At 49.9% G+C, this 20,000-nt stretch overlaps 1 protein-coding gene across 1 annotated transcript in view; it reads left to right on the top strand.

Moving 5' to 3' along the window:
- The window catches only part of LOC120061638 (plexin-A1-like), a 151,883-nt gene that overhangs the window by 120,561 nt on the left and 11,322 nt on the right, over positions 1-20,000 (top strand). Inside the window, exons 11-12 of the mRNA XM_039011540.1 lie at positions 4,987-5,083; positions 7,115-7,305. Of these exons, the coding sequence (XP_038867468.1) occupies positions 4,987-5,083; positions 7,115-7,305 (288 nt within the window). The remainder of the gene's footprint in view (positions 1-4,986; positions 5,084-7,114; positions 7,306-20,000) is intronic.

Raw genomic sequence — 20,000 nt, 5'->3', positions numbered from 1 at the left:
CCCCTCGTTGATGTTATATTTTTAATCACATGCTCAGGTGTCCCTTCAAAATGACTAATTATCTACAGGTGACCTGCACAAAAGGCACTGGGTTCTTCCTCCTCTCCCGAGCAGCATCTGGCCTGTTTTGTTAACATTGGCACTTTTCAGCCCAGCAGACACACTATATCCAGCCTACACACACACACACATACACACACACACACACACACAAACCAGCACACTCTCCGCTCTATATGAATAGCCCAGAACAATCAATCCAAGGAGACAATTTCTGAAGAGGAAAGATGATCAAGATGAAGTGCTGGTTCATGTATGTTGTTTCTACTGAGGTCAGGGACACGTTTCTGCTGTGCTTTACTTTTCTCCTTGGTGTCTCCTGGGTTTTCTCTGTTCACATGGCCGATTAATAACACACACCAGGCCAGGACATAGTAATGAGCCTGATTACTCATCCTGGAACAGTGTATGAGAAGAGCAGAGAGGAGCAGAGAGGCAGAGAGGAACAGAGGAACTGAGAGGAGCAGAGAGGTGCAGACAGAAGCAGAGGAGAACAAGAGGAACAGATGGGGAACAAGAGGAACAGAGGGGAACAAGAGGAACAGAGGGGAACAAGAGGAACAGAGAGGAATAGAAATACGCAGAGAAACAAGAGGAAGCAAGAAGAACAGAGAGAAGCAGAGGGCAACAAGAGGCAGAGGGGGGAACAAGAGGGGCAGAGAGGAACAGAAAGAAGCAGAGAGGAACAGAAAGAAGCAGAGAGGAATAAGAGGCACAGAGGGGAACAGAAAGAAGCAGAGAGGAACAAGAGGCACAGAGGGGAACAAGAGGAACAGAGGGGATCAAGAGGAACAGAGGGGAACAAGAGGTACAGAGGGGAACAAGAGGAACAGAGGGGATCAAGAGGGACAGAGGGGATCAAGAGGAACAGAGGGGAACAAGAGGAACAGAGGGGATCAAGAGGTACAGAGGGGATCAAGAGGGACAGAGGGGATCAAGAGGAACAGAGGGGAACAAGAGGAACAGAGGGGAACAAGAGGAACAGAGGGGATCAAGAGGGACAGAGGGGATCAAGAGGAACAGAGGGGAACAAGAGGAACAGAGTGGATCAAGAGGAACAGATGGGAACAAGAGGAACAGAGGAGCAGAGAGGAACAAGAGGAACAGAGGTGATCAAGAGGTACAGAGGGGATCAAGAGGGACAGAGGGGATCAAGAGGAACAGAGGGGAACAAGAGGAACAGAGGGGAACAAGAGGAACAGAGGGGATCAAGAGGGACAGAGGGGATCAAGAGGTACAGAGGGGAACAAGAGGAACAGAGTGGATCAAGAGGAACAGATGGGAACAAGAGGAACAGAGGAGCAGAGAGGAACAAGAGGAACAGAGGTGATCAAGAGGAACAGAGGGGAACAAGAGGAACAGAGGGGATCAAGAGGGACAGAGGGGAACAAGAGGAACAGAGGGGAACAAGAGGAACAGAGGGGATCAAGAGAAACAGAGGTCAAGAGAGAGAAACAGAGGGGGACAGAGAGGAGCAGATTGGAACAAGAGGAACAGAGGGGATCAAGAGGAACAGAGGGGAACAAGAGGAACAGAGGGGATCAAGAGGAACAGAGGGGATCAAGAGGAACAGAGGGGAACAGAAAGAAGCAGAGGAACAAGAGGAATGAAAAGGAACAAGAAGAACAGAGAGAAGCAGAGAGGAACAGAGGGGCACAAGAGGAACAGGGAGGAATGGAAAGGAACGGAGAGGAACAGTGAGGCACAGAGAGGAGCAGAGGGGAACAGAGAGGCAAAAGAGGAACAGAGGGGCACAAGAGGAACAGAGGGGAAGAGAGAGGAACAGAGAGGAGCAGATATGAGCAGAGGGAAACAGAGAGGCAAAAGAGGAACAGAGGGGAAGAGAGAGGGATAAGAGGTACGGAGAGGAACAAGAGGGGAACACAGATGAGCAACGAGGGACAGGAGAGGAGCAGAGGGGAACAGAAAGGCAAATGATTAACATAGGGGAACAAGAGGAACAAGACGAACAGAGGGGAACAAGAGGAACAGAGGGGAAGAAAGAGGTACAGAGATGAGCAGAGAGGAGCAGAGAGGCAAAGGAGGAACAGAGGGGAACAAGAGGAACAGAGGGGAACAAGAGGGACAGAGGGGAAGAGAGAGGTACAGAGAGGCAAAGGAGGAACAGAGGGGAACAAGAGGAACAGAGGGGAAGAGAGAGGTACAGAGAGGAGCAGAGAGAAACAGAGAGGAGCAGAGAGGAACAGAGAGGAACAGAGAGGAGCAGAGAGGAACAGAGAGGAACGGAGAGGAGCAGAGAGGAGCAGAGAGGAACAGAGAGGAGCAGAGTGGAACAGAGAGGCAAAAGAGGAACAGAGGGGAACGAGAGGAACAGAGGGAACGAGAGGAACAGAGGGGAACGAGAGGAACAGAGGGTCCTGTCTCTGCCTGGTCCTGTCTCCGCCTGGTCCTGTCTCCGCCTGGTCCTGTCTCCGCCTGGTCCTGTCTCCGCCTGGTCCTGTCTCCGCCTGGTCCTGTCTCCGCCTGGTCCTGTCTCCGCCTGGTCCTGGCTCTGCCTGGTCCTGTCTCTGCCTGGTCCTGGCTCTGCCTGGTCCTGTCTCTGCCTGGTCCTGGCTCTGCCTGGTCCTGTCTCTGCTTGGTCCTGTCTCTGCCTGGTCCTGGCTCTGCCTGGTCCTGTCTCCGCCTGGTCCTGTCTCCGCCTGGTCCTGTCTCCGCCTGGTCCTGTCTCCGCCTGGTCCTGTCTCTGCCTGGTCCTGTCTCCGCCTGGTCCTGGCTCTGCCTGGTCCTGTCTCTGTCTCTGCCTGGTCCTGGCTCTGCCTGGTCCTGTCTCTGCCTGGTCCTGGCTCTGCCTGGTCCTGTCTCTGCTTGGTCCTGTCTCTGGCTGGTCCTGTCTCTGCCTGGTCCTGGCTCTGCCTGGTCCTGGCTCTGCCTGGTCCTGTCTCTCTCCTCTCCTGTCTCTGCCTGGTCCTGGCTCTGCCTGGTCCTGTCTCTGCCTGGTCCTGTCTCTGCCTGGTCCTGTCTCTGCCTGGTCCTGGCTCTGCCTGGTCCTACAATACAAAACCTGACTGGTGAATGACATGGCGTCGGGTTGGTCTCACGCTGGCGTCATGGTGTGATTGGCATGTTGTAAACGGGCACATGAATAAAGCATGGCGGTGGCGGCGAGGAGAACAGGGCATCCCGGTGTTTGGTGTCCGTTGTGTCGTGGGCGGACTAATCGTGGCCTTTAAAGTTTAATGTGGGCCTACCACAGAGAGGCATCAGGAGCAGGGTTAGAATGCCGGAGTCCAATGCCTCCTCTCATTAATGATGTATGGACATCACACTGCTGCAGTAGGGTAGTAGGCTGGGATGTTATGTTGGGATCCCATGTCCTGCCCAGATTGTGTCAGAGCAACACTCTACTGATTTAACAGACCAGAGTGGTTCAAATCAAATCAAATGTATTTATATAGCCCTTCTTACATCAGCTGATATCTCAAAGTGCTGTACAGAAACCCAGCCTAAAACCCCAAATAGCAAGCAATGCAGGTGTAGAAGCACGGTGGCTAGGAAAAACTCCCTAAAAGGCCAAAACCTAGGAAGAAACCTAGAGAGGAACCAGGCTATGAGGGGTGGCCAGTCCTCTTCAGGCTGTGCCGGGTGGAGATTATAACAGAACATGGCCAAGATGTTCAAATGTTCATAAATGACCAGCATGGTCAAATAATAATAATCACAGTAGTTGTCGAGGGTGCAACAAGTCAGCACCTCAGGAGTAAATGTCAGTTGGCTTTTCATAGCCGATCATTCAGAGTATCTCTACCGCTCCTGCTGTCTCTAGAGAGTTGAAAAAAGCAGGTCTGGGACAGGTAGCACGTCCGGTGAACAGGTCAGGGTTCCATAGCCGCAGGCAGAACAGTTGAAACTGGAGCAGCAGCACGGCCAGGTGGACTGGGGACAGCAAGGAGTCATCATGCAGGTAGTCCTGGTTGAGGTCATTATGGCCAAATGGGTTCTTGTAACAGAGGCAAGGGAATGTGTTGATGAGTTCAATTAGGACCAGAGTGTTCAGGTCAGATCACTGAATAAGGCTGTAAATACAACTGAAATAAACTGAAACAAACTGAAATAAACTGAAACAAACTGAAACAAACTGAAATAAACTGAAACAAACTGAAATAAACTGAAACAAACTGAAAGAAACTGAAATAAACTGAAATAAACTGAAACAAACTGAAATAAACTGAAATAAACTGAAACAAACTGAAATAAACTGAAACAAACTGAAATAAACTGAAACAAACTGAAACAAACTGAAATAAACTGAAATAAACTGAAACAAACTGAAACAAACTGAAGATGAAGATGTGGAGACGAGTGTTAATTAAGTAGATTGGTGGTTGGTCTTTATGACCAGGCTGTGTGTTGATTGGGTGAAAGGCTGGGTGAAGGGTTTGACACTCCTCTGACTTGGTGCCCAATGGGAGGAGGCACAGGGCTGAGAGGAGGAGGTGCAGGACCTAAATGAGACGTGTCAGGGAACAAATTGAAAATGCCAATTTCACTTACTCCTCAGCATCGCTCTTCACGCCTAAATTCTGCCACTTATTTCATGTGTAAATTAATCTAGATCCTTCCCTCCCCTCAGGTCAACCAACACCTCTGTGTGTGTGTGTGTGTGTGTGTGTGTGTGTGTGTGTGTGTGTGTGTGTGTGTGTGTGTGTGTGTGTGTGTGTGTGTGTGTGTGTGTGTGTGTGTGTGTGTGTGTGAGAAAGGGGGGTTGTTTTCTGGTCTCCATACCAGGACACTCTTCTGAGTGTATTCTGTGATTGGGTGAAGGGTGAAGTTCTCTGTCTCTTACTCCCTCCATCGTATGGATCTGTCTCTGGCTGACACAGTGCTGTGAATACTGACACTGAATGTTCAGGTTCTGTGAGGCCTGTAGATACTGACCAGCTTTAGTTTCTCTCTCCCTCTTTCCAGTACGACTATGAGGGTAATGACCTAAGTGACCTGCCTGTGGATCTCTCTGTGGTGTGGAATGAAAACCAAGTCATCGACAACCCCTTCAACATACAAGGTAAAACCTATCTCCTCTTCGCCACATCCTCCCTTGCTGCCTCCTCTCCTCTCTCACCTCCTCACTACACTTTTTTAAATCCCTAAGATCCGATTGGAGAGGCCCCTTCCTCTCCGGCAGCACGTCTTTGAAAGGGAATAAAAGTGTTTTTTCGCATGGCTACGGCTTTTGCTAGGCCCCGCTGGGTTCAATAGCGTTATCTCTTTCAGCACTGTCTGCAGTAACTCCGACGCGCTCCTCCAAAACAACACGCAGCAGACAAATAGAGTGTTGATGGAGGGAAGTCGTGGAGGACAACACGGTTTGGCCCTTTAATCCTCTGATCTGGCAGGTCTGGGGTCAGATCCTGCTTTGCTGCTCAGGAGGCTCATCCTGCTGGATGGAGAGCCAGGTCTCAGTCATCACTAGGGAACAGAGATAGTCAAGTAGCACTGTCTTTAAGATAAGCATGTTGATCACACATGGAGCCAACATTATCCTTTACCAGTGGGGTATGGATGGATGCAGCAGGAGATAGATCCAGTCTTTCCCCACCATGTGGCCTAGCTGGGTGTTAACCCTAGCTGGGATTAGTTAGTTGATACCCTTTCTGACATATTTAGCTGGCAGAGAGAAAGGACAGAGGTAATATATTATAAGGATGTCAGATACCCCACTCTGATCATTGGATCAAGGTCATATGATCTGACCCCGCTGCACACACTTTTTTCCCCAGTTGCGTTTATCGCTTGGCCTCATTTGTTTAATTGGCGTTTGCGGCCCGCACTCCGCGTGTTGGTGTTGGGGCGGCTGGGCCTGTACGAGGCTGACGCCCGGCTCTGGTCTAAGGTGTCTGTCTGACTGCTGTAAAAGTCTTTACATTGAAGGAGAGTGGATTACATTGACCCCTCTCTCTCAGTAATGTAAGATAAGTCAACGTCTTAAAGAGCAGACGGTGGGACATCATGTCCTTTAGCATCACCTTGGACGCTGAGACTTAACCCCTCTGTATTCTACCCTGTCAGCGGTTTTTCACAAACTCTGGAACTACGCACCCAATTTCTCCTGTTGGAATACGGTGTTTCCATAGTAACATCTGTTAAAGCTGGAACAGAAATGAAGAATATAAACTTTCTTAGTGACTGCTGTGCGGAGGCCACTGTGCTCTGCCCAAACTTCCACGCTTAATTTGACATGTTGAAACTTCCCCAAACTAAATGTTAAACTAGCCCTGCTCATTCAAGCCATACAAAGACCTTCTCCTCCCTTTCCCCACCATTCCCTGTGTTCTTCTCTCGTTTTCCCTCCCTCCCTCCCTCCCTCCCTCCCTCCCTCCCTCCCTCCCTCCCTCATTTCGTGAATCACAGTGAATTTCCCATCTCTGCCAGACTGCCCGAGAAAGCCCAGCTTTGCCCAGGTGTAAAGTGGAAATGTTCATGTAATTAAATAATTCATTTGGTTCAGTTTAATTAGGACAGCCCTACTTTTTAGCTTTGCCGTGTCAAATCAGATTATCAGGCAGGGCTGCAGCAGGCAGATGGATACGCAGTCTCCTTTGAAATCCTGTGTCCGCCTGTCTGTGGAGCGCCGGGCCTGCTGTTTGTTTTTCACCCTCCCTCTCTCTCTCTCGTTTCCTTCTCTCTACCTCTGCTTCCTCTCTCCTTTTCTCTCTGTCTCTCTTCCCTCTATTTTCTCTCTCTCACGCACTCTCTCTATTTATCTCTTTTTCTCTCTGCTCTCTCTCCATCTTTCTCTCCCTACACCACAGATGAATATGGCTTTAGGAGGGACCTGCTATCCCTCTCTATTTCTTTCTAAAAGATAACAATTCCTGCTGCTAATTCCTAATTCTTTCAAAAGCATAATTCTGAGTGTTAGTGTCCCCCCCATAACAAGGTGTTTTCATTTCTTATTTATCTTATTTCTTGTTTTTCACGCAACAGCATGAAGGTGGTGAAACAAAGTTATTCTCACACAACAATGTAACTCTTATTGCAATGCCTGTGAGACTAAACGTCATCTCTTCCTATGTCCTCTCTCTCTGTTTCTCAGCCCACCTGTATAAGTGCTATGCGCTGAGAGACAGCTGTGGGATGTGTCTGAAGGCTGACCCCAGGTTCGAGTGTGGCTGGTGTGTCCAGGAGAAGAAGTGTTCTCTGAGGCAGGAGTGTGCCCCGCTGGACAGCAGCTGGATGCACCCCACCGCTGGCAACAGCCGCTGTACACACCCCAAGATCACTAAGGTGAGACTCTGTGTATGTGTGTGTGTGTGTGTGTGTGTGTGTGTGTGTCTGTGTGTGTGTGTGTGTGTGTGTGTGTGTGTGTGTGTGTGTGTGTGTGTGTGTGTGTGTGTGTGTGTGTGTGTGTGTGTGTGTGTGTGTGTGTGTGTGTGTGTGTGTGTGTGTGTGTAGGATCCAGTTGGATCTACTGGGTGGCTGGATTGGAGATACAGTCAGACGTCGTCAGTGAGCGGTGGCCATCTGCTGCTCTGTGTCTCAGTGACGATCTAATGCTGAGTGAGAGCTAGACTCTCAGTGAGTCTATCTCTCACTCCACCTACCCACAGTAACGAGTCTATCTCTCACTCCACCGACCCACAACGATGAGTCTATCTCTCACTCCACCTACCCACAGAGATGAGTCTATCTCTCACTCCACCTACCCACAACGATGAGTCTATCTCTCACTCCACCTACCCACAACGATGAGTCTATCTCTCACTCCACCTACCCACAGTGATGAGTCTATCTCTCACTCCACCTACCCACAACGATGAGTCTATCTCTCACTCCACCTACCCACAGTGATGAGTCTATCTCTCACTCCACCTACCCACAACGATGAGTCTATATCTCACTCCACCTACCCACAGTAACGAGTCTATCTCTCACTCCACCTACCCACAATGATGAGTCTATCTCTCACTCCACCTACCCACAGTAACGAGTCTATCTCTCACTCCACCTACCCACAGTGTTGAGTCTATCTCTCACTCCACCTACCCACAACGATGAGTCTATCTCTCACTCCACCTACCTACAACGATGAGTCTATCTCTCACTCCACCTACCCACAACAATGAGTCTATCTCTCACTCCACCTACCCACAACGATGCGTCTATACTCACTCCACCTACCCACAGCGATGAGTCTATCTCTCACTCCACCTACCCACAGCGATGAGTCTATCTCTCACTCCACCTACCCACAACGATGAGTTTATCTCTCACTCCACCTACCCACAGCAATGAGTCTATCTCTCACTCCACCTACCCACAGCGATGAGTCTATCTCTCACTCCACCTACCCACAGCAATGAGTCTATCTCTCACTCCACCCACCCACAGCATTGAGTCTATCTCTCACTCCACCTACCCACAATGATGAGTCTATGTCTCACTCCACCTACCCACAACGATGAGTTTATCTCTCACTCCACCTACCTACAATGATGAGTCTATCTCTCACTCCACCTACCCACAACGATGAGTCTATCTCTCACTCCACCTACCCACAGTAACGAGTCTATCTCTCACTCCTCCTACCCACAGTAATGAGTCTATGTCTCACTCCACCTACCCACAGCGATGAGTCTATCTTTCACTCCACCTACCCACAACGATGAGTCTATCTCTCACTCCACCTACCCACAACGATGAGTCTATCTCTCACCGCACCTACCCACAACGATGAGTATATCTCTCACTCCACCTACCCACAACAATGAGTCTATCTCTCACTCCACCTACCCACAACGATGAGTCTATCTCTCACTCCACCTACCCACAACGATGAGTCTATCTCTCACTCCACCTACCCACAGCGATGAGTCTATCTCTCACTCCATCTACCCACAACGATGAGTCTATCTCTCACTCCACCTACCCACAGCGATGAGTCTATCTCTCACTCCACCTACCCACAGCGATGAGTCTATCTCTCACTCCACCTACCCACAACGATGAGTCTATCTCTCACTCCACCTACCCACAGCGATGAGTCTATCTCTCACTCCACCTACCCACAGCGATGAGTCTATCTCTCACTCCACCTACCCACAGAGATGAGTCTATCTCTCACTCCACCTACCCACAACGATGAGTCTATCTCTCACTCCACCTACCCACAACGATGAGTCTATCTCTCACTCCACCAACCCACAGTGATGAGTCTATCTCTCACTCCACCTACCCACAACGATGAGTCTATCTCTCACTCCACCTACCCACAGTGATGAGTCTATCTCTCACTCCACCTACCCACAACGATGAGTCTATCTCTCACTCCACCTACCCACAACTATGAGTCTATATCTCACTCCACCTACCCACAGTAACGAGTCTATCTCTCACTCCACCTACCCACAAGGATGAGTCTATCTCTCACTACACCTACCCACAGTAACGAGTCTATCTCTCACTCCACCTACCCACAGTAACGAGTCTATCTCTCAATCCACCTACCAACAACGATGAGTCTATCTCTCACTCCACCTACCCACAGAGATGAGTCTATCTCTCACTCCACCTACCCACAGTGATGAGTCTATCTCTCACTCCACCTACCCACTGTAACGAGTCTATCTCTCACTCCACCTACCCACAACGATGAGTCTATCTCTCACTCCACCTACCCACAGCGATGAGTCTATCTTTCACTCCACCTACCCACAGCGATGAGTCTATCTCTCACTCCACCTACCCACAACGATGAGTTTATCTCTCACTCCACCTACCCACAGCGATGAGTCTATCTATCTCTCACTCCACCTACCCACAGCGATGAGTCTATCTCTCACTCCACCTACCCACAACAATGAGTCTATCTCTCACTCCACCTACCCACAACGATGAGTCTATCTCTCACTCCACCTACCCACAACGATGCGTCTATCTCTCACTCCACCTACCCACAGCGATGAGTCTATATCTCACTCCACCTACCCACAGTAACGAGTCTATCTCTCACTCCACCTACCCACAACGATGAGTATTTCTCTCACTCCACCTACCCACAGCGATGAGTCTATCTGTCACTCCACCTACCCACAGCGATGAGTCTATCTCTCACTCCACCTACCCACAACGATGAGTCTATCTCTCACTCCACCTACCCACAACGATGAGTCTATCTCTCACTCCACCTACCCACAACGATGAGTATATCTCTCACTCCACCTACCCACAACAATGAGTCTATCTCTCACTCCACCTACCCACAACGATGAGTCTATCTCTCACTCCACCTACCCACAGCGATGAGTCTATCTCTCACTCCACCTACCCACAGCGATGAGTCTATCTCTCACTCCACCTACCCACAGAGATGAGTCTATCTCTCACTCCACCTACCCACAACGATGAGTCTATCTCTCACTCCACCTACCCACAACGATGAGTCTATCTCTCACTCCACCAACCCACAGTGATGAGTCTATCTCTCACTCCACCTACCCACAACGATGAGTCTATCTCTCACTCCACCTACCCACAGTGATGAGTCTATCTCTCACTCCACCTACCCACAACGATGAGTCTATCTCTCACTCCACCTACCCACAACTATGAGTCTATATCTCACTCCACCTACCCACAGTAACGAGTCTATCTCTCACTCCACCTACCCACAAGGATGAGTCTATCTCTCACTACACCTACCCACAGTAACGAGTCTATCTCTCACTCCACCTACCCACAGTAACGAGTCTATCTCTCAATCCACCTACCAACAACGATGAGTCTATCTCTCACTCCACCTACCCACAGAGATGAGTCTATCTCTCACTCCACCTACCCACAGTGATGAGTCTATCTCTCACTCCACCTACCCACTGTAACGAGTCTATCTCTCACTCCACCTACCCACAACGATGAGTCTATCTCTCACTCCACCTACCCACAGCGATGAGTCTATCTTTCACTCCACCTACCCACAGCGATGAGTCTATCTCTCACTCCACCTACCCACAACGATGAGTTTATCTCTCACTCCACCTACCCACAGCGATGAGTCTATCTATCTCTCACTCCACCTACCCACAGCGATGAGTCTATCTCTCACTCCACCTACCCACAACAATGAGTCTATCTCTCACTCCACCTACCCACAACGATGAGTCTATCTCTCACTCCACCTACCCACAACGATGCGTCTATCTCTCACTCCACCTACCCACAGCGATGAGTCTATATCTCACTCCACCTACCCACAGTAACGAGTCTATCTCTCACTCCACCTACCCACAACGATGAGTCTATCTCTCACTCCACCTACCCACAACGATGAGTCTATCTCTCACTCCACCTACCCACAATGATGAGTCTATGTCTCACTCCACCTACCCACAGCGATGAGTCTATCTCTCACTCCACCTACCCACAACGATGAGTCTATCGCTCACTCCACCTACCCACAACGATGAGTCCATCTCTCACTCCACCTACCCACAACGATGAGTCTATCTCTCACTCCACCTACCCACAACGATGAGTCTATCTCTCATTCCAGCTACCCACAGCGATGAGTCTATCTCTCACTCCACCTACCCACAGCGATGAGTCTATCTCTCACTCCACCTACCCACAACGATGAGTCTATCTCTCACTCCACCTACCCACAGCGATGAGTCTATCTCTCACTCCACCTACCCACAGCGATGAGTCTATCTCTCACTCCACCTACCCACAACGATGAGTCTATCTCTCACTCCACCTACCCACAGTAACGAGTCTATCTCTCACTCCACCTACCCACAGCGATGAGTCTATCTCTCACTCCACCTACCCACAACGATGAGTCTATCTCTCACTCCACCTACCCACAACGATGAGTCTATCTCTCACTCCACCTACCCACCGCGATGAGTCTATCTCTCACTCCACCTACCCACAGCGATGAGTCTATCTCTCACTCCACCTACCCACAGCGATGAGTCTATCTCTCACTCCACCTACCCACAACGATGAGTCTATCTCTCACTCCACCGACCCACAGTGATGAGTCTATCTCTCACTCCACCTACCCACAACGATGAGTCTATCTCTCACTCCACCGACCCACAGTGATGAGTCTATCTCTCACTCCACCTACCCACAACGATGAGTCTATCTCTCACTCCACCTACCCACAACGATGAGTCTATCTCTCACTCCACCTACCCACAGTGATGAGTCTATCTCTCACTCCACCTACCCACAACGATGAGTCTATCTCTCACTCCACCTACCCACAGTGATGAGTCTATCTCTCACTCCACCTACCCACAACGATGAGTCTATCTCTCACTCCACCTACCCACAGTGATGAGTCTATCTCTCACTCCACCTACCCACAACGATGAGTCTATATCTCACTCCACCTACCCACAGTAACGAGTCTATCTCTCACTCCACCTACCCACAATGATGAGTCTATCTCTCACTCCACCTACCCACAGTAACGAGTCTATCTCTCACTCCACCTAAAAACTGTAACGAGTCTATCTCTCACTCCACCTACCCACAACGATGAGTCTATCTCTCACTCCACCTACCCACAGCGATGAGTCTATCTCTCACTCCACCTACCCACAGCGATGAGTCTATCTCTCACTCCACCTACCCACAACGATGAGTTTATCTCTCACTCCACCTACCCACAGCGATGAGTCTATCTATCTCTCACTCCACCTACCCACAGCGATGAGTCTATCTCTCACTCCACCTACCCACAACAATGAGTCTATCTCTCACTCCACCTACCCACAACGATGAGTCTATCTCTCACTCCACCTACCCACAACGATGCGTCTATCTCTCACTCCACCTACCCACAGCGATGAGTCTATATCTCACTCCACCTACCCACAGTAACGAGTCTATCTCTCACTCCACCTACCCACAACGATGAGTCTATCTCTCACTCCACCTACCCACAACGATGAGTCTATCTCTCACTCCACCTACCCACAATGATGAGTCTATGTCTCACTCCACCTACCCACAGCGATGAGTCTATCTCTCACTCCACCTACCCACAACGATGAGTCTATCTCTCACTCCACCTACCCACAACGATGAGTCCATCTCTCACTCCACCTACCCACAACGATGAGTCTATCTCTCACTCCACCTACCCACAACGATGAGTCTATCTCTCACTCCAGCTACCCACAGCGATGAGTCTATCTCTCACTCCAGCTACCCACAGCGATGAGTCTATCTCTCACTCCACCTACCCACAGCGATGAGTCTATCTCTCACTCCACCTACCCACAACGATGAGTCTATCTCTCACTCCACCTACCCACAGCGATGAGTCTATCTCTCACTCCACCTACCCACAGCGATGAGTCTATCTCTCACTCCACCTACCCACAACGATGAGTCTATCTCTCACTCCACCTACCCACAGTAACGAGTCTATCTCTCACTCCACCTACCCACAGCGATGAGTCTATCTCTCACTCCACCTACCCACAACGATGAGTCTATCTCTCACTCCACCTACCCACAACGATGAGTCTATCTCTCACTCCACCTACCCACCGCGATGAGTCTATCTCTCACTCCACCTACCCACAGCGATGAGTCTATCTCTCACTCCACCTACCCACAGCGATGAGTCTATCTCTCACTCCACCTACCCACAACGATGAGTCTATCTCTCACTCCACCGACCCACAGTGATGAGTCTATCTCTCACTCCACCTACCCACAACGATGAGTCTATCTCTCACTCCACCGACCCACAACGATGAGTCTATCTCTCACTCCACCTACCCACAACGATGAGTCTATCTCTCACTCCACCTACCCACAACGATGAGTCTATCTCTCACTCCACCTACCCACAGTGATGAGTCTATCTCTCACTCCACCTACCCACAACGATGAGTCTATCTCTCACTCCACCTACCCACAGTGATGAGTCTATCTCTCACTCCACCTACCCACAACGATGAGTCTATCTCTCACTCCACCTACCCACAGTGATGAGTCTATCTCTCACTCCACCTACCCACAACGATGAGTCTATATCTCACTCCACCTACCCACAGTAACGAGTCTATCTCTCACTCCACCTACCCACAATGATGAGTCTATCTCTCACTCCACCTACCCACAGTAACGAGTCTATCTCTCACTCCACCTACCCACTGTAACGAGTCTATCTCTCACTCCACCTACCCACAACGATGAGTCTATCTCTCACTCCACCTACCCACAGCGATGAGTCTATCTCTCACTCCACCTACCCACAGCGATGAGTCTATCTCTCACTCCACCTACCCACAACGATGAGTTTATCTCTCACTCCACCTACCCACAGCGATGAGTCTATCTATCTCTCACTCCACCTACCCACAGCGATGAGTCTATCTCTCACTCCACCTACCCACAACAATGAGTCTATCTCTCACTCCACCTACCCACAACGATGAGTCTATCTCTCACTCCACCTACCCACAACGATGCGTCTATCTCTCACTCCACCTACCCACAGCGATGAGTCTATATCTCACTCCACCTACCCACAGTAACGAGTCTATCTCTCACTCCACCTACCCACAACGATGAGTCTATCTCTCACTCCACCTACCCACAACGATGAGTCTATCTCTCACTCCACCTACCCACAATGATGAGTCTATGTCTCACTCCACCTACCCACAGCGATGAGTCTATCTCTCACTCCACCTACCCACAACGATGAGTCTATCTCTCACTCCACCTACCCACAACGATGAGTCCATCTCTCACTCCACCTACCCACAACGATGAGTCTATCTCTCACTCCACCTACCCACAACGATGAGTCTATCTCTCACTCCAGCTACCCACAGCGATGAGTCTATCTCTCACTCCACCTACCCACAGCGATGAGTCTATCTCTCACTCCACCTACCCACAACGATGAGTCTATCTCTCACTCCACCTACCCACAGCGATGAGTCTATCTCTCACTCCACCTACCCACAGCGATGAGTCTATCTCTCACTCCACCTACCCACAACGATGAGTCTATCTCTCACTCCACCTACCCACAGTAACGAGTCTATCTCTCACTCCACCTACCCACAGCGATGAGTCTATCTCTCACTCCACCTACCCACAACGATGAGTCTATCTCTCACTCCACCTACCCACAACGATGAGTCTATCTCTCACTCCACCTACCCACCGCGATGAGTCTATCTCTCACTCCACCTACCCACAGCGATGAGTCTATCTCTCACTCCACCTACCCACAGCGATGAGTCTATCTCTCACTCCACCTACCCACAACGATGAGTCTATCTCTCACTCCACCGACCCACAGTGATGAGTCTATCTCTCACTCCACCTACCCACAACGATGAGTCTATCTCTCACTCCACCGACCCACAGTGATGAGTCTATCTCTCACTCCACCTACCCACAACGATGAGTCTATCTCTCACTCCACCTACCCACAACGATGAGTCTATCTCTCACTCCACCTACCCACAGTGATGAGTCTATCTCTCACTCCACCTACCCACAACGATGAGTCTATCTCTCACTCCACCTACCCACAGTGATGAGTCTATCTCTCACTCCACCTACCCACAACGATGAGTCTATCTCTCACTCCACCTACCCACAGTGATGAGTCTATCTCTCACTCCACCTACCCACAACGATGAGTCTATATCTCACTCCACCTACCCACAGTAACGAGTCTATCTCTCACTCCACCTACCCACAATGATGAGTCTATCTCTCACTCCACCTACCCACAGTAACGAGTCTATCTCTCACTCCACCTACCCACAGTGTTGAGTCTATCTCTCACTCCACCTACCCACAACGATGAGTCTATCTCTCACTCCACCTACCTACAACGATGAGTCTATCTCTCACTCCACCTACCCACAACAATGAGTCTATCTCTCACTCCACCTACCCACAACGATGCGTCTATACTCACTCCACCTACCCACAGCGATGAGTCTATCTCTCACTCCACCTACCCACAGCGATGAGTCTATCTCTCACTCCACCTACCCACAACGATGAGTTTATCTCTCACTCCACCTACCCACAGCAATGAGTCTATCTCTCACTCCACCTACCCACAGCGATGAGTCTATCTCTCACTCCACCTACCCACAGCAATGAGTCTATCTCTCACTCCACCCACCCACAGCATTGAGTCTATCTCTCACTCCACCTACCCACAATGATGAGTCTATGTCTCACTCCACCTACCCACAACGATGAGTTTATCTCTCACTCCACCTACCTACAATGATGAGTCTATCTCTCACTCCACCTACCCACAACGATGAGTCTATCTCTCACTCCACCTACCCACAGTAACGAGTCTATCTCTCATTCCTCCTACCCACAGTAATGAGTCTATGTCTCACTCCACCTACCCACAGCGATGAGTCTATCTTTCACTCCACCTACCCACAACGATGAGTCTATCTCTCACTCCACCTACCCACAACGATGAGTCTATCTCTCACCGCACCTACCCACAACGATGAGTCTATCTCTCACTCCACCTACCCACAACGATGAGTCTATCTCTCACTCCAGCTACCCACAGCAATGAGTCTATCTCTCACTCCACCCACCCACAGCATTGAGTCTATCTCTCACTCCACCTACCCACAATGATGAGTCTATGTCTCACTCCACCTACCCACAACGATGAGTTTATCTCTCACTCCACCTACCTACAATGATGAGTCTATCTCTCACTCCACCTCCCCACAACGATGAGTCTATCTCTCACTCCACCTACCCACAGTAACGAGTCTATCTCTCATTCCTCCTACCCACAGTAATGAGTCCTATGTCTCACTCCACCTACCCACAGCGATGAGTTCTATCTTTCACTCCACCTACCCACAACGATGAGTCTATCTCTCACTCCACCTACCCACAACGATGAGTCTATCTCTCACCGCACCTACCCACAACGATGAGTCTATCTCTCACTCCACCTACCCACAACGATGAGTCTATCTCTCACTCCAGCTACCCACAGCGATGAGTCTATCTCTCACTCCACCTACCCACAGCAATGAGTCTATCTCTCACTCCACCTACCCACAGCGATGAGTCTTTCTCTCACTCCACCTACCCACAGCGATGAGTCTATCTGTCACTCCACCTACCCACAGCGATGAGTCTATCTCTCACTCCACCTACCCACAACGATGAGTCTATCTCTCACTCCACCTACCCACAACGATGAGTCTATCTCTCACTCCACCTACCCACAGCGATGAGTCTATCTCTCACTCCACCTACCCACAACGATGAGTCTATCTCTCACTCCACCTACCCACAACGATGAGTCTATCTCTCACTCCACCTACCCACAACGATGAGTCTATCTCTCACTCCACCTACCCACAGCGATGAGTCTATCTCTCACTCCATCTACCCACAACGATGAGTCTATCTCTCACTCCACCTACCCACAGCGATGAGTCTATCTCTCACTCCACCTACCCACAGCGATGAGTCTATCTCTCACTCCACCTACCACAACGATGAGTCTATCTCTCACTCAGGTGTGTGCTGTGTTGTATCTGGATTTGAAGGGGTGGTGTGTGCCTGTGATGTATCTGGATGTGAAGGAGTTTGTATGTGTCAGTGATGTGTCTGGATGTGAAGGAGGTGGAGTTGTCTGTGAGTGTAAGGAGGTGGAGTGTGTCTGTGATGTGAAGGAGGTGGTGTGTGTCTGTGATGTATCTTGGATGTGAAGGAGGGGGTGTGTGTTCTGTGATGTATATGGTGTGAAGGAGGTGGTGTGTGTCTGTGATGTATCTGGATGTGAAGGAGGTTGTGTGTGTCTGTGATGTATCGGGGTGTGAAGGAGGTGATGTGTGTCTGTGTGTCTGTGATGTATCGGGTGTGAAGGAGGTGGTGTGTGTCTGTGGTGATCTGGATGTGAGGAGGGGTGTGTGTCTGCGATGTATCTGGATGTGAATGAGTGGTGTGTGTCTGTGTGTCTGTGATGTATATGGATGTGACGGAGGTGGTGTGTGTCTGTGATGTATCTGGATGTGACGGAGGTTGTGTGTGTCTGTGATGTATCTGGATGTGAAGGGGGGGGGGTGTGTGTCTGTGATGTATCTGGATGTGAAGGAGGTGGTGTGTGTCTGTGATGTGAAGGAAGGTGTGTGTGTCTGTGGTGTATCTGTATGTGAAGGAGGTGATGGTTGTGACTGTCATGTATATGGATTTAAGGAGGTTGTGTGTGTCTGTGATGTATCTGGATGTGAAGGATGTGGTGTGTGTCTGTGGTGTATCTGTATGGAAGGAGGTGATGTGTGACTGTCATGTTATATGATGTGAGGAGTTGTGTGTGTCTGTGTGATATGGATGTGAAGGAGGGGGGGTGTGTCTGTGTGTCTGTGATGTATTGGGTGTGAAGAGGTGTGGTTGTCCGTGATGTATATGGGTGTGAAGAGGGGGTGTCTGTCTGTGATGTATTTGGGTGTGAAGGAGGTGTGTGTGTCTGTGTGTATCTGGATGTGAGGGAGGTGGTGTGTGTCTGTGATGTTTCTGGATGTGGAGGAGGTGGTGTGTGTCTGTGATGTGAAGGAAGTGGTGTTTGTCTTGTGTGGTATCTGTATGTGAAGGAGGTGTGTGTGACTGTCATGTATGGATTTGAGAGAGGTTGTGTGTGTCTGTGTGTATCTGGATTTGAAGGAGGTGGTGTGTGTCGTGTGTCTGTGATGTATATGGTGTGAAGGAGGTTGGTGTGTGTCTGTGATGTATCTGGATTTGAAGGAGGTGGTGTGTGTCTGTGATGTATCTGATGTGAAGGATGTGTGGTGTGTCTGTGTGTCTTGAGTGTATATGGGTGTGAAGGGGGTGGTGTGTGTCTGTGATGTATCTGATGTGAGGAGTTTGTATGTGTCAGTGATGTGTCTGGATGTGAAGGAGGTGGAGTGTGTCTGTGATGTGAAGGAAGTGGGTGGTCTGTGTTGTATCTGGATGTGAAGAAGGTGTTGTGTGTCTGTGATGTATCGGATGTGAAGGATGGTTTGTGTCTGTGTGTCTGTGATGTATCTGGATGTGAAGGGTGGTGTGTGTCTGTGATGTATCTGGTGTGAAGGAGGGTGGTGTGTGTCTGTGTTGTATCTGTGTGAAGGAGGTGGTGTGTGTCTGTGATGTATCTGGTGTGAAGGAGTGTGTGTGTCTGTGATGTCTGGTGTGAAGGAGGTGGTGTGTGTCTGTGTTGTATCTGGATTTGAAGGAGGTGGTGTGTGCCTGTGATGTATCTGGATTGAAGGAGTTTGTATGTGTCATGATGTGTCTGGATGTGAAGGAGGTGGAGTGTGTCTGTGATGTGAAGGAGGTGGAGTGTGTCTGTGATGTGAAGGAGGTGGTGTGTGTCTGTGATGTATATGGATGTGGAAGGAGGGTGTGTGTTCTGTGATGTATATGGGTGTGAAGGAGGTGGTGTGTGTCTGTGATGTATCTGGATGTGAAGGAGGTTGTGTGTGTCTGTGATGTATCATGGTGTGAAGGAGGTGATGTGTGTCTGTGTGTCTGTGATGTATCTGGTGTGAAGGAGGTGGTGTTGTCTGTGTGTATCTGGATGTGAAGGAGGGGGTGGTGTGTCTGCATTGTATCTGGATGTGAATGAGGTGGTGTGTGTCTGTGTTCTGTGATGTATGGATGTGACGGAGTGGTGTGTGTCTGTGATGTATCTGATGTGACGGAGGTTGTGTGTGTCTGTGATGTATCTGGATGTGAAGGGGGGGGGGGGGGGTGGGTGGGGGTGGTGGGGGGGTGGGGGGGTGGTGTGTCTGTGATGTATTGGATGTGAAGGAGGTGGTGTGTGTCTGTGATGTGAAGGAAGTGGTGTGTTCTGTGGTGTATCTGTATGTGAAGGAGGTGATGTGTGACTGTCATGTATATGGATTTGAAGGAGGTTGTGTGTGTCTGTGATGTATCTGGATGTG

This window comes from Salvelinus namaycush, chromosome 16 (genome assembly GCF_016432855.1).
Source record: "Salvelinus namaycush isolate Seneca chromosome 16, SaNama_1.0, whole genome shotgun sequence".
Taxonomy (NCBI): Eukaryota; Metazoa; Chordata; class Actinopteri; order Salmoniformes; family Salmonidae; genus Salvelinus; species Salvelinus namaycush.
Note: the sequence above shows the minus strand (reverse complement) of the source record. Positions and strands in the feature narration are given on the sequence as shown.